Below are 21,786 nucleotides of genomic sequence, written 5' to 3' on the forward strand. Positions count from 1 at the left end.
GCAAGGATGGAGCAGCAGCATGAGGAGGGGAGAGAGCAAGAGCACTGATGTCACTCCAGAGAGATAAGCTGCGCCTCGTAGGCAGGTCTGAGGACTTTGACTTTTACCCTGAGATGGGGAACCATTGGAAGCTGGTAAACAAAGGAGTGATATAGTAGACTTGGCAGTTTAACAGGACCCCTGTATGTTCAAAGTAATTGTGAGGGGACAAGGGCAAAAGCAGGGAGCCCAGCTTTTATAACAATCCAAGAAAAAGATATGGTGTTCTGGCCAGGGTGGCCACAATGAAGGTAGTAAGCAGTGGGTATATTCTTGGAATATTCTGAAAGGAAAGCCAAAGAGAATTACCACCATTTCAAGTGAAATGTGAAAGAAAAGAGTCAAAGTTGACTGCAAAGTCTTCGGCGTGATCACCTGGAAGGAGGAAGGGGCCGTGAACTGAGCTGAGGGAGACTACAGAAGTGTGTTTTGGGGCTGGGGTAGGGAAAGAAGAGGAAATTCAGTTTTAATCAGTATAATTTGAGATGGAGATGTTAAAGAGGAAGTTGAATATATAACTGCATTTTGGAGAAGTGTGGAGATGAAAGGGCAACAGCAAAGTCTCTGAAGAAGGCGTGAAACAAAGAAGTGAAAGAAATGAGCAGTGAAGTGACTATGAAACAGTCACCTCTTCTCTAGGATTCATATACACTCTTCAAGGCAAACCCGACCTTCCAGCTCTGAGGCCCGTTTTTCCTCACCACTCAGTTCATCATGTACATCACCATTATCTAAACATCTATAGCTTTTATTTGATATATACCAGTTAACATACAGTGTAATGATTATTATAGCTATGTTTATTTTAGTATGCTTTATTGTAATAACTTCTGTTCAGATTTTTATCTCCATTTATCTATTATAGGTTATAAATATATACATATATAATATTTATAAAAGTATACAATAAAATAATTAGAAAATTTTACAGAAAAATACTAAAAACTGAACCTAGAGAGACTTTTTTAACTTACCCAGAAAATTGGTATCTCAAATCCTGGAATTTAGTCCCTATTTGATAATGAATCTTTTCAAACTTTATATACATGTGAATTTGTTGTTTCATCTAGAAACATACTAACAATTGCTTTTCACATTCACTTTTGTATTAAAGGTATTAGTATATTCATAAAAATAGTTCTCACTTTGTACTGTATTATGTTTTGATTCTGCAAAAAATAATTTGACTGAATGGGAAATATAAACATTTTTTTTAGAAAATTATAATTTCATTTTTGAAGGTTGAAACAATAAATGAAAGAAGAAAAATGTAAATGTCAGTATTTTTATATATAAAGTATATATTCTATTAGTCCTCGCTAAAATGTTTAACAGTATGAACATTTTATGTCCTGAGGATTATTCATAAAAACAGATGAGTAAAATCACATAGACATCTTGAATGGTCCTGACCCTAAGTTAAAAATTCCATATGTGAAAGGAGGTTGGGGTGCAGAAGGAGGATCTGTGTAGTTTCTGAGAGCCTTTAATCATAATAAGAAACAGCATGCGGAAGTTGTTTTACATTTAGCAGAAGTAGACAACTGAGAGTATTTTGTTAATTCTAATGTATATGTGACTTATGGACAAGGTGGGGCAAAAGTAGGTTTATAGTTGTGAGTATGCAAAACACAGAGTTTATTCATGTACTATTACTTATTGTATTATTTTCCATATGAACAACTATAAACCTACTTTTTCCTACTCTTTATGTTGTGTTGCCCCTGATCATTCATTGAATGAGAAAGGATTTGGAATTGTAATCAATAAAGCAGAGAACACATGGATGAACACCACAATGATGATGATTACTTTTGTGAACCAGAGTAAAATGAATTAAAATACCTAGGAATGTGTGTGTAATAATAGAAACAAATTGGGATAGAAATCTTTCTCAAGTGAAAAATTCCTTTCAAACAATATTGTCTTTTAAAATGTATTTTTTTATATATGTGATTTTAAAAACAAAAAAACTCACTTTCAGCCTTCTGTAATGGCCACTCACTATTTTTTTTTCCTTTTTTTTTTATTATTAGTTAAGGTATTACAAATGTGTCCTCATCCCCCCCATTAACCCCCAACCTCCCCCCACACACACACACAAACTCATGCTCCCCTCCCCCTGTTGTCCATGTCCATTGGTTTGGCTTATATACATGTATACAAGTCCTTCTATTGATCTCTTCCCCTTACCCCCGCCCTCCCCTACTTTCCTTCTAGGGATTGATAGCCTGATCGCTGTTTCTCACTATTTTTAAGGGAAAAATAGGTGGATCACAAAAAAAGACAGAATTTGGAAGAATTTTATTTCTTAAGCTTCAGGATATTCCAGACTATGAAATCAATTGGCTAATTTTATGTAATAATATTTAATTTTTATATATTTTTTTAATTTCTATTTTTTCTAATAGCATGTTTGTATACAGAATTTATACATATACCCATACTAGACTTATGTTGTTCTAAAATAAGATATGGCTGGTGTACTCGTTAGTAATTATATTTTACTGGTAGCAATGGGGCCTAGAAAATCTTCACTAATGTACAAGGTCTAATTTTCTCATATAGAGTTTAGAAGTAAGCAGTTTACATTTGCGGTGGCAGCTTCCTGAAATAACCAGGGACCCAGGCTCCTCCTGGCTCTTTCTTACACCACCCCAGTATGTGGCTCTCTTTCTAATATCACAGGGCAGTCATCACCCAAATGGCAGGTTTCCTGAACAGCATCTTTTTACAAGCCTCACACCCCTGCTTACATCACGTTGGAAAAAACTTTGCCCTATGGATACACTTCGATTTGTTAGAAGGTGGAAATGTATTCTTTTAGCAGGGGACAGTGTCTGTCTCATTAGGAAAGGATCCTTCTTATTAGGAAAAAAAAAAAAAAGAATGGATTTTGGAATAGACAATTGGACACAGATTATTTTCAGTGTCATACAGCCCAGACATGATAACTGGATCGACTTCTCTGCTGCTTTTATGAATCAGCAATTGTCCATTCCCTTTATAGTAATAGTTTTTATTTATTTTTATTTTCATTTTGATTCCCATTGTTTATTTTTTTATTTTATTGTTTAAGGTATTACAAATAGTACATATGTCTCTCTTCTTTCTTCCCCCCCCCCCCACTGACCTCCCCCTGGCCTCCCCTACCCCCCGGCTTTGCTGAAGTTAAAACACCGAGCATGTCTTTGCCCATAGGTTTAGTCCTAAGTTTAACAAAGGAAAAGGTATTAGAACTTGTTCAAAATTATGAGGTGCAAATCCCACATTTAAAATGTCACATTTATGAATGTTCTAGAGATATATGTGATACTCTGTGCTATCTGTATCACTCTGGCATTCTGACTGTTTTATATGAAGTAATTAATTGTATGAAAAAAATCTTAGCACATATTAAACTTAAATTAAGTGCTCGCCGGTGGCTCAGTAGGTTGGAGCATGGTCTCATACACCTAAAGGTTGTGGATTCGATTCCTAGTTGTGCACATGCCCAGGTTGTGGGTTTAGTCCCCAGTTTGGTGCTTGTGGAAGTCAACTGATCAATGTTTCTCTCTCACAGTGATCTCTCTCTCTCTCTCTCTCTCTCTCTCTCTCTCTCTCTCTCTCTCTTCCTCCCTTCCTCTCTCTAAAATCAATAAAACATACATTATTAAAAATTTAAAAATTAAAAACTTAAATTGATACCTGGTAAATATTTCAGTAACACAGAATGTTTAATCTGTTATTAATATACACTCAAAGGTGTATTTATGCATTTAGGGAGGTTAAATGAAATTTTAAATTCAGGAAACCACCACCATTGGTCACAAAATAAAGAATGCCATCTGTTATCTACACTAGGAGGTCTCCAAAGTGAGGTGATGGGTCCCTGCTATTGGTATTTGTTTTAGCCTTTTTAATTTCTCAATTTTTCAGTATATAATGATCATTATCTATCTATACATATAATATATAAACAAGTTAAATATACACTAGGAATAAATGATAAAACTTTCATAAAATCAAGCTATTTAAATAAATTTTCAGGCAAATCTTTTAATATTGACCCAGGACATTGGTTCTCAAAGTGTGATCCTTGGACCAGCACTGTTAGCATGCACTCCGTAATTGTAGAGGTAACTATAGAGGTGGCATGCTACAGTTGATACTGATGTACTCTAAAATTTGAGAAACTTTGGTGTAGGAAAAACTAAGATACACATCAATCATCATCAATCACAAATAATATCATAGAAATGAATCTCTAATTCTCCATCTCTGTTCTGGCTATATCCAATTGACGCCATTTCTTTTAGGACACTGTAGTTAACCCAGAATCTATCACTTCCCACCTCTGCCCTGCCAGATCTCTTTCTTGATGACCTTAACATACCAACTGTCTTTGCATCCCCTAAGTCACAGAGTAAACTCTCTAATTCTTATACTGCTATATAAGTTTCCACTAAGAGAATCCCAAATCTTGGCATGGTGTATGAAGCTATTCATAATCCACTCTATCATTCTAACTCTCTTTTTTAACTTCAAAAACTCCACTTGCCTTCGGATGACCTCCACATACAGTGCTGTCTTTTCATAGCCTGTGCTGTGTGAGTGTTGTCCCCAGCCCCATATACCGGGTGCATTCCTATTTATTTTTTACGCTTTGTAACCTCTTGATATTAAATTTGATGACTTACTCTATGTGATATTATTGTACCTACTGTCTGTCTCAATTGATGATTGTCATTGCATAGTGGCTGATGCTCCATGGATTGGTCTCTTTCACCAAACGGTAAGCAGTGTAGAGCAGTGGTCGTGTATATAATACACAGAACCAGACTGCCTGGTGTCCATTCCCACCTCTGTCACTTACTGCGAGTATGATCTTGTTTGAGTTATTTAAATTCTTTAGGCCTTACTTTCTTCTGTAAAACTAGAGTGATACCTCAGAGGATTGCTGTGAGAATAAATGAGTAGATCTATCGAAAGCACTATGAACAGAACATAGCACATTGTAGAAACATTAGCTATTGGTATTGTTTGCATCTCTACTGCCTGCGATAGTGGCCAAAACATAATAGGAATTCAAGCAGTTATTAATCAACAGGATAAATGAATTCCAATGTATTAAAGATTTTTACAAACCCCCTTTATGCTGCATAAACTATTCAGAACTCAATAGATTCTGGAAACTAATACTACTCTAATATACTTTTCTTTCTTTAAAAAAAAAAATTCCTCTCCCTAAGTCCTCCCAAAAATGTTTATCACTCCTGAAATTTTCTTTGAATTAGATCACTTACTTCAAAAAATAAAACGTATCTATTTTAAAAGGGATGATCAATAAGGCAAATTTTACCACAAATAATTTTGTTATAAAACTTCTGTATTGATTTTTAGGTTTTCAAAATTGTTGAAGAACTAACTTGTTATCCTAATTTGTAATTATCAAATTATTTTTAAAGCCACATAATAGCATGACATATTTCTGTAAAAAGTATCAAATAAAAAGAAGAAAAGTGTCTGATTTTTTAGCAGTTCAGAAAATAGCAGTAAACAATTTGGAAACATTTTAAATCGTAAAGAGGATTTATTGGCTAAAATATAACAGTGCTGTTTTAGGACTAGTTACATTAAAATGAGGTACTAATTTTTAAAAGGCCTCAAAACATTCATTGGTTCTTGAAAAATTGAAAGTAGATGAGATTTGTTTTGGTTATAAGCTAATATTTAAAAATAGTATTTCAATGCAAGTAAGCTCAGATTTATATTTAAATCTAAGATAAAATCAATGTCTAGTTGTAAGAGAATAACTTAAGAATCTTTAGTCATCAAGTGACAGCTCAGTCCCTGGATCATAAATCAAGCTGTGATGAGGGGATACACATATGAAAATGGAGAGCAGATAATAATCCTATATAACCAGATTTTCCTCTCGGGCTTATAAAAGATCAGCATTTTTCAACACCTAAAAAAAGTAGCTCTATGTTGACTGATGTATACCAAGACTTGGTTATTACTTAGAGTGCTGTAAGGCTGGACACTCAGACATAATATTCCTGAAGTCCTATAAAGTAAGTCTGTTAAAAATTAAATCACATAATCATGAATCCTTCTTTGGTACAATCCACAGACCAAGACCGAGGATTAATGAAAAGACCACTGAACCCAGGCCCAGAAAGCAATGACATAACCTTGGGCAAGTCACTGAGACTCCACCTGCACTCCAGCTTCAGCTGCTTTTCTACATAATTAAGGAATTGCTGTAGATGGCTTCCAAAGTCTCTGCCGACTCTAAAATTGATTACTCACTCACATATATTCTACTGCTGCAGATACGATAAAATTGTGCTGCTCTTAATGAAAAATAAAACCGCTCTATCAATAAAAAATTTCATAAAATTCTAGTTATTTTTTGGTTTATGACTACATTTTAATTTAGTCTTTTCAATGCTCATTAGAAAACACAAATTTAAGTCAAAATTATATCATTACTAGAGGTCCAGTGCATGAAATTTGTGCATGGGGGGGGTGGGTGGGAAGGGGTGTCCCTCAGCCCAGCCTGCACCTTCTCCAATCTGGGACCCTTTGGGGGATGTCCGACTGTCGGTTTAGGCCCAATCCCACAGGGCAGTCGGACATCCCTCTCACAATCCAGGACTGCTGGCACCCAACCGCTCGCTTGCCTGCCTGATTGCCGCTAACCACTTCTGCCTGCCAGCCTGATCACCCACTAACCACTCCCCTGCCAGCCCAATTGCCCCCAACTGCCCTCCCCTGCAGGCCTGGTTGCCCCTAACTGCCCTCCCCTGCCAGCCATCTTGTGGCTGCCATCTTGTGACCACATGGGGGTGGCCATCTTGTGTGAGGGTATGATGGTCAATTTGCATATTACCTCTTTATTATATAGGATTTTACTTTAAAAAATTACAATCCAGTACATCCATCCAATGTTAAGGGTACAGATAACAAATAGTTCTAGAATAGTTTACAAAATTGATTCATGTCATCCACAAGCTTTAAATTCCATTGAAGACTTTTAAGCAAATCCATAAAGTTAATGACTACCAGCTTTCTTAATACCCATGGCATGGGATAAGTATCCATGTGTAGACTGGGAGTTAAGTTTCTTTGAAACCATCATATCACATCCCCTTTCTTCCTACACTGGTGAAATCTACTGGTTGCTGGATTTATGGTATTGTCATTTAATATCATAAACCTAGGTTGTCATTTAGATTTTTCCTAAAATTTAGCTTATTCTCAATCTCAGGCCCAGAAGAACATTGGCTGGCATTGTCATACAGAAGGCAATTTGATTACTGTTAGATCATCTTCTGCCCTCCTTTTTTTTTTCCCCTCGGTGTATTAATTTGCATTTCTACTGAACCCCCATCCCCAAAGTTCTCACAATGTTATTGGCCAAATTTGGTTTCTCTTTATTTTATGCCTTTACTATAGCAATGGTGTTAATTTTTTCCAAAATTTACTTTTGAGAATATTTTCTTCTTGGAGTATTAGCAAAACAGTAAAAATTCAACCTATGCCAAATCACTAAGATATATAAGCGAAGGAACAGAGGGTAGATCTTAGGTTCTTATAACCTATCATGGGAACTTTCTCAGTGATTTCCAGTGACTCCTCTCTGTTTTCAATTACAACATCCTCTAAAACCATCTTAAGATATTACCTTTGAATGATGTCCAAAACCTTTAGTGAGGCACACACAATCCATCACAAGCTGATCCAGTAATTTTCTAGGAACACTTTATAGTCATTTCTCAGACAACCTTATATTCTAGTAACTCCTTGGTGGGTAATGTTTATATTCCTTATTCCAATATCCCTATAATTTAATTCACAGCTTCTCTAGTCTTTTTGTTTGAATGTCATCTTTTTATCAGGAGTAATGGGTACAGGTGTATAAATGTCTTCAGTATTGAAAATACCGAGGATACTACATTCAGTTCAGACTGAATTCCAAGGCTACAAGAGAGAAACATGATGATTATAAAGTAAATTCTTGTTACAAATTGCTAATAGATCCCTTGAGTTTTTTGGTAAAATACCTGATTGCTCTCGCTGTGTGTTTATTATAAAAGGCTAAATTTGAAGACAGACCTATAATAATCATGAATCATACACATTTCAGTATTAATTATGACATTGGAATAAACTACAGCACTGTATCAAGCAACATCTAAATACCTTTGTAAGGAATGTCTGCCTCATTTCAGTACACCATGATTTTCTAGCGCAGTAATTCCCACACTTGAGCAGCATCAGAATCACATGGAGGGTCTGTGGAGAAGCAGGTTTCTGGGACAGGTCTTGGTTGGAAACTAAGTATTTTTCATTTTTAGCAACTACTGTTTACAAATTAAAAAGTAATACTTGATATATATGTGCATTCACTCTGATATATGGATATTTATATATAGTGATTGCCAGAGGGAAGGAGGGTGTGGAGATAGAAGAGGCTAAAGGGGGAATAAAAGATGGTGGAAAAAAACTAGTCTTTGGATAGTAAACACAATACAATATACAGATGATGTATTATAGAATTGTATACCTGAAACATATAACTTTATTAATTAATGCCACCTCATAAATTCAATAAAAAACAGAATGAATAAGAATAACTTTTAAACTTAGACTATTCAGAAAATTAAGTATACTTTCCCCCTTGATGTGTTTTTTTCTTATGTCTCATGGAACAGGGATAAATTATTTTATTAACTCCCAAGATTTCAAATACTACATTGATAAAGTTTTTATTCATATAATACTTCCTGAATAAAGTATCATTCTCAGAAAAAAATACAAAATCAAAACAAAACTGACAAACTGATGATAATCAACAGACTATTAAGGTCCAATAAATACCCCGTGTGGTTTTTTATTGTAAATATAACCTTTAAATGTTTTCAGGTCCATTGGCTATCATTTGGGGCATGGGACTTATTTAAAAAGTGTTTCACTCCATATTTTTACAGGCAATTTTTAATTTCCTTTGTTAAAGACTTTCAAAATAAATTAACCAGCAGAGAATAATAAAACTAAGGGTGAAAAACCACCAATTTATGAAATTTTTAAAAGGAGAAAATAAATGAGCAAATCTTTGGAGCAAATAATTTTTTGACAAATTCCCATCAAAATTGCACTGAGTGGAATGTTAGAATTGAAACTCCTTTCCATTGGAGTAATTATGTTGTAATTATATCTTATATTCAAATGAAAACTTGGAAGCTTGAACACAGTGTTTATTCTAAATACATTTTTTAAAATATTAAAGAAAGTGGTCATTTCTTAGCAATATGGAAACAAGTATGTACTATTTTTGCATAGGAGTATGAAAGCCATACTCTTTTTAAAGCTTCATATTTATATTTTGGTTTATTTTACTCTTTGGTTTCCATTCCTTTTTTAACAAAAAGTACACTTACTTGAAGTTACAAAAAGTAAAAAACTTTGCTTTCAAAAGTTTTGTTTTTAAAATTCTATCAATATGAGAAACCACTAGAAGCACAAGTTTGTCTTTGATTCAAAAAATTTTAAAGTTACTTCAAAAAACAAATTGTAAATGATCACAGTGAATTTATATACTATTTAAACATTCAAAATAGAAATAAAATTATTCAAATATATCTTAGAATTTATTTAACTTTATAGTTACTGCATGCTAAGTGAAGATCATGTAGCACCAACAAATTTATGAGTAAAGCCGAACTAAACAAAGCCCATCCAAATATGTTTTGTCTTCTCTGCTCTAAATCCCACAAGCTCTACATCAAAGTAAAAGAAGCAAAGTACATTACATGTCATATTTTAAAAATTCTAATTCAACCCCCAAAATATAAATAAACACTGTTTGAAGCAGTGATGAGGATTCACATAGAAATATACAACAACAGCCATGAAGACTGGTTTCTATTTGTTTTACAGCACTGATGAAAAATTCTGCTAAAACAAGTACAATATAAGATTTTAATTTTTCTAAATTAAATGTGATTTCTTTCACTCATAAACATATCTCATTCTTTTACAGTGCATTTTCTTTCAATGAAAGGTTAGTGAAAAACTGCAAAACTTTGCCATGTTTTTCTAATTTGATCAGACATCCTTCCTTGAAAGGTCAGCACGATGGGTGAGAGTGACATGTATAAATATGTAGCACTGCTCATTCCAGGCAGAAAAAATTCAAATGACAAGATCACATACCTCACGTCAAAAGTTTGATTTTCCTGTACTGACTGCTCAGCATATGAAGCAGAATTTGGACTGTGATTCATAAAGGCTGAATCCCAGGTGGTTATTGTTGACACCCAGTTATCAAAATAGTCTCCCTGCATTTCAGACACCATTTACAAAGTGAAAGCTAGAAATCCAGTAGATGAGACTTTTATGATCCATACTTCACAAGCTGCAACAATTCCAATAGTGAACATAAATTACACTATACTGGAGAATAGTAAAGTAATGATTTGTTTTAGGAAGTATTTTTGTTATTTACATTAATATCTATGATTCATTCAATTCTAAACATTTCTATTTTTAAATGGAATTAACTTACAGGATTATGGCTTTTTACCATTAGGCAGCAATCAATATAATTTTCAATATAGAGCTATCTCTAGCTTGTTTTCTTTACATCTTACTTCCAATTCACAGGTTGGCGGTATTTTCTAAATACATTGAACTAAATAGCTCTCTTCTAGTATAAATAATAATACTATATTTAATATAGCCATATATTTTATATATGTATAAAATGTATACATATGTATTATACACATATAGTACATATTAAAATGTCACTTAATTTTATGCAGTTGAAAGAGAGTGAAACTACTTAATTACTCCATTTTAAACAACAAATTGGAAATGATAAAATTTTTCTCAACTAATAAAAAATCAGTGTTACCTAATTATCAATTCTTATTTTGGAAAGCTTTTATTATTCATTTATTCAGTTAATTGTAATGTATGAGCAACTAATCCAGGAACTCGAAATGAGAAGAATGAAAAAGAAATTGGCCTTAAAGAGCTTTCAGTTTCCTGACTGAGATAAATATCAATGAAATAATTGTATTAAGCTGTGGAGACACAACAAAGAACAAGCTAGAATCCTTTATAGGTGTTATGTACTAGTTTGGGAGTGGCAGGAGCATACATAGGAAAGAGTCAAGTCTCAACGAAGGAGAAATATTAATACCTTGAGGAAATTTTCATTACTAAAATTTTAAATGCATGAATTAACTACCCAAAAAACATAGTTTGACTCAATTAAAATGTAAACTTTGGTTTGCACAGATTCAGTGGAACAACAACCATGTGATATCAAAGGAAATGTCTGGTAACTTAACAGAGAAGAGGTGTTTGCCGGCACCTCAGGTAATACTATCAGTTTTTGTTTTTATCAATCCAAATTCAATGCATCAAGTGTATACTGAGATTTAAGAAGATATATCAGTGAATTTTGCCAAATATCTTGGATTAGAATAGAAAAACCTCAAAATATTTGTCTAAGAATAAGAAATTATATTTGCGTAGTTCTTTCACATGCATTATAAGCTATATATGCTATGCATATATATTTGTGGGTAGAAATATAGACACATACAAACAAATCTCATTTATTCTCAAGTGCTGTGACATTAGAATTAGAATGCCTTTTTAAAAAGTGAGGATAAATGTTAACAGAGGTTAAATGGCCTGCATCAGATCAGACAGCAATAAATGGTGGAGCCAGAATTCACATTCGGATGTCCTGATTTTAAACAATGTGCTTATTCTATTTCACTACTCTAATTATTACCTTTGGCATCATCTATGCTAAAGCACAAAAAAGATAACCTGGGAAAATACAAATATCTTTGTAGAATACAATTATGCATTCCTATAGCTTCCATTTAGAAACTAAGATATTTGACCTGGTTATAAGATACTAGAGAGGCTTGATACACAAAATTCATGCAAGAGTAGGCCTTCCTTCCCCCAGCTGCCAACACAGGCTTTCCTCTGGCACCTGGGAAGTGGGCTTCCCTCACAGCCCCGGCTTCATCTGGAAGGTGGTCTGGAAGGATGTCCGGTCTAATTAGCATATTACACTTTTAATATTATAGATTGTACTAGAGGCCTGATGCACGAAATTTGTGCACGGGGGTGTCCCTTAGCCCGGCCTGCACCCTCTCCAATCCAGGACCCCTCAGGGATGTCCGACTGCCGGTTTAGGCCCCATCACTGGAGGATGGGGCCTAAACTGGCAGTCAGACATCTTTCTTTCAATCCAAAACCACTGGCTCCTAACCACTCACCTGTCTGCCTGCCTGATCGCCCCTAACTGCCTCCGCCTGAATGCCTGGTCGCCCCTAATATGCATATGGCTGGGGTCCCATATTCTGGCCTGTGCCCTCTCACAGTCCAGGACCCCTTGGCGGATGTCCATGGGGTAGTGAGCCTAAGCCAGCAGTCAGACATCCTTAGCTCTGCTACGGAGGCAGTAGAGGCTCCCACCATCTCTGCCGCACTTGTCAACCATGAGCCCAGCTCAGGGCTTCTGGCTGAGTGGCACTCCCCTGTGGGAGCACACTGACCTCCAGGGAGCAGCTCCTGCATTGAGTGTCTGCACCCTGGTGATCACTGTGCATCATAGCGACTGGTTGTTCCACCATTTGGTCGATTTGCATATTAGCCTTTTACTATATAGGATTCTATCAGGATGCCCTCAGTTTGAAAGTCTGAGAGATACTAAAAAGAGTGGCTAAAAGAAGGAAAATTGTTGCTGCTGTTGTTTTAACTTGATTCAGTGGTTCTAAGATGCCAGAGTCCCATGTTGGTTTCTCTAATGCTCATAGACTCCACCTTTCAGGTCATAAAGAGAGTGCAGTTGCCTCAGATACTGGGCCTTCATAGGGCAAACCCAGAGCCATGAAGAACTCAGCCTCTCCCCATCTCTTTTTATCAGGAGGAAACTTTCTCTAGAGTCACTGGAATTCTGCTCCAGTCTCAATGACTTTACTTACTCTTTTACTTACTCTTGCCTAAACTAATGTCTGGTAAAATGACTATGCTTATCATGAGTAGCTCTCAGATGAATCGACATTCAACCCACAGAGCGGCAGGAGAACATGAGAGGGTGAAAACCAGGATAATATTGCTGCTAAATCCACAAGGAAAAGTCAGAGAACAGATATTGGGTGGGCAACCGAAAGGGTCTCTATTTGCAAAAATATCTAAGGAAAACTTTTAGAGAAAAAAATTCTAAAGGATATAAAAAAAGGAAGAAGGTAGAAAATAATTCCACAATTGCTAATTTTGAGAATTATTTCTAAGAACTGCAAATATACATGAATAATTTTTTTCAGACTTTGCTTTTTCTACACTCCCCTAACCAACTCCTCATTTTCTTCTCCTCATGAGAGTTTCTTTTTTTAAATATATGTTTTATTGATTTCAGAGACGAAGGGAGAAGGAGAGATAGAAACCTCAATGATGAGAGGGTATCACTGATAGGCTGCTTCTGCATGCCCCACACTGGTATGGGGACTGCAACCCAGGCATGTGCCCGAATTGGAAATCGAACAGTGACCTCCTGGTTCATGGGTTGATGCTCAACCACTGAGCCAGGCTGGCTGGGCCTCAAGAGAGTTTCTTTGAGACAAGGCTCATGATTCCTCTATTCTATTTAATCAGCATGTTAATACTATCTGAAGATAACACTATGTACCTATACTTCCCTCTGCTCCCTCCTCTGTAATGATACATAGACTAAGAAATTTTATTTCATAGATTGACATTATCAATTAATCTATCTATCTAACTACCTATCTATTTAAGTACCTAGTAGTCATGTGTAAACAAAAGATTTTTCTGGGTTGTAATTCAACAATATATAAGGGCTTTTATATGTGTTATTCAACCTCTAAGAATATATAAACTATTAAATTATTTACTGAAATTACTAAATAAAATTAGTCCAGAATTTAAATATTATAATTCGTAGTTTAAGGCCAACAAAGGTCATTGCTGTGTCTGCTTTACTAAACTGAACAAACTTAGTGGTAGAAAAGGTTCATGTCAAATAAAACACTATTATTGAAAAATAAATTGCTACTTATGACTGCCGGATAATTTCAGTTTACAAATTTGAGTATTATTTTCATGACATTCATTTCAAGAAAACCAAAGTTTCATTAAATTTCCTCCCAGATACTTATTTCAAAATTTTTTTCAGGCCTAATAATATTATAACATCCTACCAAGTTTCCTTCTAAGTTTCAAAGCACCACATAAAATAGAGATATAAATACTCTTCCCAAGAGAACTACATAGGTTAATTGTAAAATTTTATGCATTGATATGTCTCTGGTGAAATAACAGAATAAAAATTTCAGGGGGGGTGGGTGGATATGAAGGAATGAGCCATTTTGGGCCATTTCCATCCCCAGTATATTAATTATTTGTATAGAACTCAGGTGATATTATCATTCCATGAAAGATCTATGTTTAGAATGAATCATTTTTTAAAATATTTATTCCAAAAGATTTGGAATTTAGGGCTTCTGATGGGGTTATGGTTGGAACTTGAAGTTGCTGATAGTCTCCTGGACCTTTATAGTGACTATAGCTTCTAAAGGAGCACCGATATTGATCCCCTAAGGGCTTCTTAACCTGGGCACTGTCATTTTACAGAAGATCATTCTTTGTTGTGGGAGGCTGCCCTGTTCAGCGTAAGATGTTTACAGCACCCCTGGCCTTGCCTACCAGAAACCAGTAGTGCCCCACGTCCGCATTTGTGACAACCAGCAATATCTATAGACACTTCAGATCTCCCCACAGGTGAAAATCAAAACCAACTCTTTCCTTACCTCCTCATCACATTCAGAGTCATTACCTTAAATTAAAAACAAAACAAAACAAACACGGGATTTTCCCTGTTATTTGTGATCATATAGATGGACTTTGAGGGCATTATTCTAAGGAAAATAAGCCAGATACAGAAAGACAAATACTGTATGGCATCACTTTTACTGGAATCTAAAAAAAAGTCACACCTATAAAAACAAGGAGTATAAAAGTGAGTGCCAGGGCTTATGGGGTTGGAGGAAATAGGGAGGAGTTAGTAGAAGGGAACAAACTTTCAGTTTTAAGATGAACAATAAAAAAATGAAACCAAGATAGCGGCATAGGTAAACACCGGAAATTGCTGCCTCGAACAACTACTTCAAAAATACAACTAAAGGACAAAACAGACATCATCCAGAACCATAGGAAGGCTAGCTGAGTGGAAATTCTACAACTAGAAGGAAAGAGAAAAGCACACTGAGGCTCAGAGGAGGTTCTGGAGTAAAGTGCAGAGGTACGGAGGCCCACGTGGAAAGGACTAGCAACTGAGGACACGGTTGTCTTTTACAATCGGGAGGGAGTCTTAAGCTCCCAACAGCTCTAAACTCCAGTTCCAGGCAAGTCTCTGGGGACCCAGACTCATATGGGGAGAACTGGACTGTCTGGCATCGGTCAGAACTCAAGGGCGGCTTTCTCTCAGAGGTGCTTGCAGCGATTGCCTCAGGACACTGAGACTTGGGGCCTCTTAGGGCAGGGCTGAGGATCAGCTATAGCTGTTTGCTCCGCCCTGTTGGTTCCCTGAGACCCTGCCCCACCCAAACTGTGTGCAGAGGCTTTTTCATATGAAAGGCCTGGCCCTTTGCAATCTGAAAATTACCTAACAAACTGCAGCTGGGTCAGAGAGAACCTGAACTTCCAAAAGAAGGCCCAAGGCCCCACAGCAGCTTGCATTGCTTCACAGCTGGGCCTCAGCTGGGCACCTCCAAACCCCAAAGAAGAGGAATCTGCAGATCTCTCCATAGCTCCTGCTGGGTAGCCTCAGGCACAGGCTAAATTAGCACCTCCTTAGAGATCCAAGAGCCAGTGTACCAATTGGTCAGAGTGGGACCATCCATATTACAACTCCTCAGATCCATAAGGAACACACTCAGAGGGCAGACTCAGTGAGCACCAAAGCCCCACTGAAGCAAGTCTTGCCCCAGAAGGGTGTCTCCAGCACAGAAGTTCTCCCACTGCAGACACAGCTGATTCTCACAGCCAATTGGCCTGGAGGTCAATTCCTCCCAGTGATACCTACAACAATCAAGGTTTAACTACAACATGACTGTGCACGAAGCCCACAAAGGGGTGCACCAAGAGTGTCCACCTCAGGTAATTGTGGAGGCTGAGCCACTGGGCCCTATAGGACACCTAGCACAGAAAGCCACTCTATCAACACAGGGAAGCATAAAAAAATGCGGAGACAAAGAAACAAGTCACAAATGACAGAAATGGAGGAAAGCAAACTACTGGATATAGAGTTCAAAACCAAACTTATAAGGTTTTTCAAGAATTTTCTAGAAACTGCTGATAAATTTAATGAGACCCTCAAGAAATCTAGTGAGACCCTTGAGGTTATGAAAAAGGACCAACTAGAAATTAAGCATACACTGACTGAAATAAAGAATATTATACAGAGATCCAACAGAAGACTAGAGGATCGCAAGTATCGAGTCAAAGATTTGAAATACGAAGAAGCAAAACACCCAACCAAAAAATAACAAAAAGAAGAAAGAATCCAAAAATATGAAGATAGTGTAAGGAGCCTCTGGGACAACTTCAAGCGTACCAACATCAGAATTATAGGGGTGCCATAAGAAGAGAGAGAGCAAGATATTGAAAACCTATTTGAAGAAATAATGACAGAAAACTTCCCCCACCTGGTGAAAGATTTAGACTTACAAGTCCAGGAAGCGCAGCGAACCCCAAACAAAAGGAATCCAAAGAGGACCACACCAAGACACATCATAATTAAAATGCCAAGAGCAAAAGACAAAGAGAGAATCTTAAAAGCAGCAAGAGAAAAAAAAAAGTCAGTTACCTACAAAGGAGTACCCATAGGACTGTCAGCTGATTTCTCAACAGAAACTATGCAGGCCAGAAGGGAGTGGCAAGAAATATTCAAAGTGATGAATAGCAAGAATCTACAACCAAGATTACTTTAGCCAGCAAAGTTATCATTCAGAATTGAAAGTCAGATAAAGAGCTTCACAGATAATAAAAAGCTAAAGAAGTTTGATGACACCACCAAACCAGTATTATATAAAATGCTGAAAGGTATCCTTTAAGAAGAGGAAGAAGAAGAAAAAGGTAAAGATACAAATTATGAACAACAAATACACATCTATCAACAAGTAAATCTAAAAATCAAGTGAATAAATAATCTGATGAACAGAATAAACTGGTGAATATAATAGAATCAGTGGCATAGAAAGGGAGTGGACTGACTATTCTTGGGGGGGGGATGTGGTGGTGCAGGAAGAGACTGAGCAAAAATCATACACCTATGGATGAGGGCAGTGGTGGGAAGGGAAAGGGCAGAGGGGGTGGGGTGGGAACCGGGTAGAGGGGAGCTATGGGGGGGGGAGAGGGGAGGAACAACTGTAATAATCTGAACAATAAAGATTTAATTAAAAAAATTTAAAAAATTAAATATTCCAGAAACATAAATAAAAAGATGAATAAGAAAAAAGTGAGCAGATTTTCAGTGATTTAATATGGTGTGACATCGTTATTGTAATTTACTTTCTAGAGTTTACATTCATAATTTTATTAACTTAAAAATAGATGTACTGTATTTATTAGGGTTCATTTATTAAAACAATACAAACTTCAAAGTTGTTTCCAGCTATTCCATGTCTTCTTTTTCATGGAAAAGTTTGCAGCAAAGACATCAAATTGTTCTATCTTCTTTATAAACAAGAAAACTCAAAACTCATCAATCCTTGTCATATTGAAAATGCCAATTTAACATTAAAATAAGTAACTGAATCTAAAAGCACAAAATTGTACAAGCAAAGACGTTAAGTACCAAAGCTAAATTGGCTGTGCTGGGCTTTCACTCAAAATGTCATCAGTTTCTCAAGAAGAAATGAAAACCCATCTAACATTTTCTAAATCCACAGTACTTATTTCCTCATGGACATTGTGGTTAACATAATATAGAGAGAAAATTTAAAGAAAAAACTACACTATTTGATTTTCATGTGTGTGTATGTGTGTGTGTGTGTGTGTGTGTGTGTGTGTGTGTAGTGTTGGGGTCTTGAGGTATTATAAATATCATGACCTGCTGGGGAAATGTTCATTTCTTGTCCTTGCAAATTTTAATGATAAGCTTGCAGAGCTTGGCCAGCTGTTTTAAGCTATTTATTGCACCAGAAAGAGGGAACACACAGCTGCAAGATCAACCGGGAAGGCAATGAAGAGCCTGAGCTCTGCTCTGTGAGGCAACAGTAAGCCAGAGGAGAAGCTGAAAGCTGTTCCTGGGCAGAGGGAGGTCGGAAATTGGATGAGAGATGGAAAAAGTCAAGAGGTAAATTACTCTGAGGAGTGTTTCTTACATTTAATGTGCTTAGGAATCACCTGGGGACCATGTTAAAGTGCAGATTCGGACTCAGAAAGCCTGGAGTGAGACCTGAGAATTTCATTTCTAAGAACCATCTAGGCCTTGACGTTGAACGCTGATGCTTGCACCACACATTGTGTGACAAGTTCTGAGGACACCACATCTCCCAACATGTCTCTGAAAGTAGAAGTGCCAACTTTGTTTTATCACAAAGTCTTTGAGATTAACAAAGTGAAATGAATATATTTCCCCAAATTGTCAATATATAGAAACGTGTTTTATTTTCTTTATACCATCTTAAAAAAAAAAAAACGACACAAAAAAAACAGGAGGTAGACCACTTGTGGCTTTGACATACAAGTTAATTTCTTGTTGTTTAAAATAAATACACATATAAGTATCTATTAGTAAAATGTCACTGTGGTTTTGGCTTTTTGTAGACCCTTAAGTAGCAGGTTTCTATGGTATGCTATCTGATAAAGTAATAAACTCAAATTTCTAAAATTAAACTTTGTTTTGACTTTTGGATGATGCGTTTTTAAATGAGTTTTCCAGCTCAATGCTGAGTTTTGGTTCACTCTTTATGACAACCCAGGATGTGCTTTTATCCTAATCATTAGAATCCTTTTACACCTGTGGGAAAACCAAATCATGGCTTCCTTCATCCTTTCCCTTCTGAAGCAACTAACCATGGCCTGATTATGTGATAGGTTTTGGCACTGTGTCAATGTCAAGGTGTACCAGGAAGAGAAGCAGATACAAAGATGACAGATAGATGAAGTATCCTTGATGCAAAACATCCGTTGGTGAAAAAGTTGATGGTACCATAAAAATTAGTATGTTTAGGTACCAAAGTCTAAAGACTGAACACCAATACCAAGTGGAAGTAAGTGTGACCTCTTAGAAAAGAGAACCAGCATAGAAGAATATGGAATGCATAAATGTGTTCTTATCAAATATTTCAAAGTAACATTTTGCGTTTTCTACAGGTTATAATTGGAAGAAAATAAAAAGGGCATGCGTGGTCATTTATTACACAGTTTTGTAGGCACAAGAATTTTTCAAATCTATGCCCCTTTTTTTCTGAAAAAATAAAAAAGAAAATTTTATCACACAAAAGGCTCTTTATAAATATTCAGGCTACCAAAATGTCACACACCTTAATAATCTGTGTCTGGCAGGTAAAGTATTAAAGATATTTAAGAAGTTTAAAATGTAACCACATCAGGTTTTTTTCTGAATAAAATATACCCAGCTTTAAATTGAACTAAACAAGTTGCACATATTTTAAATAAAGAAATTAAGGCAGCATAGGTTTAATACACCCTATACTACTTGGAGCAGTCACTAAGGTATATTTTATGGCTACAGCTCTGGGGACTACTATCTGTACATACACATTCTCATTCTTTTTTTCCAAATTTTTTTTTGTTTATTTCTGAGAGGAAAGGAGAGGGAGAGAGAGATAGAAACATCAATAATGAGACTGAATCATTGATCTGCTGCCACCTGCATGCCCCCTACTGGGGATGGAACCCACAACTCAGGCATGTGGCCAGATCAGAAATAGAACCATGACCTCCAGGTTCATAGATTGATGCTCAACCACTGGGCCACACTGGCTGGGCTATACATTTTCTACATTGGTTAAAATTTAGACTGCCTTCTCAATTCTCTTATTCCAATCGCATCACAAAACATTAATTGTCACACCTAGATCATCTGCCTGATACTACTAATAATTAATGTTCAATACATTCAAGCAATTGATAAATTCAGAAGGAAAAGAAATACTTTCAAAATTCTCAGTAGTTCCACTGGGCACTAATATTAGTCTCTCTTTGTCCATGTATTAAAAACACTGATAAATGGGTCACCAGCATTCCAGGAGTTTGCCTAAGAGAGCATACCAATAGTTCCATCTGCTCTCTATGTGGGGTAATGGACAGGACCATTTTCCTTCTCAATAGCTTGCTGAACTCACCCCATGTGATGGGCTAGAGATCCAGCCCAGCTCCCCTTGAATCGTTTTGGAATCCAGCAGATTGACTAAAAGAAAACACAAATACACAAACACTGTTAAGAGGAATGAATTTATATTTGCCTTTTTCAAGTTAATGCTGTCTGCTACTGGTGGCGATATGAAAATAATAACATATTCAAAACACACGACTTCATTTTCTTTAGACCTTTAATGTATAAAAATTATAAGAGAATTATAAAGAAAAGCAACCACAGGGAAAGTTAAGGGATTGAATACTTCCGTGGCTTTTGTAACTCTGTTTACAAGATAAGTTAATATTCAATACATTTATAATGCTTTCTTATAGAATAATTACAGATTTAAAGAGGAAACAATTAAACACAAAGTTCGAAACAATATTAATGCTAACCTGAAATCAAAATAACTTCAAAGATCATAAAATGTGATAAATTTACATATGATTTTACTATAAATTAATTTCTTAAATATACTTCCACCATAAATTAGTATTTCTGTTTGCATATTTAATATGGCATGTTTATATTGTCCCTGCCAGTTGCAAACATTCTGTACTGTGTTTTTTTTAAATCCTCAACCAAAGATATGTTTTTATTGACAGAGAGAGAAAGAAACATCAATGTGTTGCCTCCATAAGCTTGGTGTGGATGGAATCCAGAACCTTGGTGTGTACCCTGATGGGGAATTGAAACTGCAACCATAATTTGTGTATGGGATGACACTCCAACCAACTGAGCCACCAGAGTTGTAATGTCTATTATTTAATACCATATAAACGGTCTCTTTATGTGTAACAAACAAAATGCTTAGCAACTAATATGAGGAGAAACCAAAGCAAAAATATGTTTTATAATATTGCCTGTGTAAAGTTTTACTTATTTAAAGAATATATTGTTCCCCAAAAGCTTTAATGATTTTAACTCAGAACTTTGTTACTTTTTAAAAAGTCTGATGTTGATGAACAATAAAGTGTAATATGAATGTGGTTGCATTTTGGATATATTATTAAAAAAGAAAGACAAATGTTTTGTTTTCAATATGGAGAATATTAATCTGTAATTAAGTAGAAATTAATATATAAAAAGATAGTTCAGGTTTAATTAATAACGAAGGTCTCACTTTTATTGTTTATCTGTTAAATAATGGAAACTATGGTTCTAAATTAGAAAGCAATCCCACTGTTGACTGATGGAAGACGTAAAGGAAGTTTACATAAAATATATAGGTATTATTAACATGAACCAGAACAGGTGAATAAATAACTACAATAGGAGAGAGTCCTTTTCAAGGGTTCCATATATTCACAAATCAA

The 21,786-nt window shown here is 35.8% G+C and overlaps 1 protein-coding gene across 1 annotated transcript in view; it reads right to left on the reverse strand.

Annotated features, from left to right (window-relative positions):
- The window catches only part of EPHA3 (EPH receptor A3), a gene marked incomplete at both ends in the record, with an annotated part of 366,360 nt that overhangs the window by 325,267 nt on the left and 19,307 nt on the right, over positions 1-21,786 (reverse strand). Inside the window, one exon of the mRNA XM_081088476.1 lies at positions 20,457-20,521. Coding sequence (XP_080944602.1) covers positions 20,457-20,521 — 65 coding nt within the window. The remainder of the gene's footprint in view (positions 1-20,456; positions 20,522-21,786) is intronic.

Source organism: Myotis nattereri, assembly GCF_964212035.1.
Source record: "Myotis nattereri genome assembly, chromosome: 3".
Classification (NCBI taxonomy): Eukaryota; Metazoa; Chordata; class Mammalia; order Chiroptera; family Vespertilionidae; genus Myotis; species Myotis nattereri.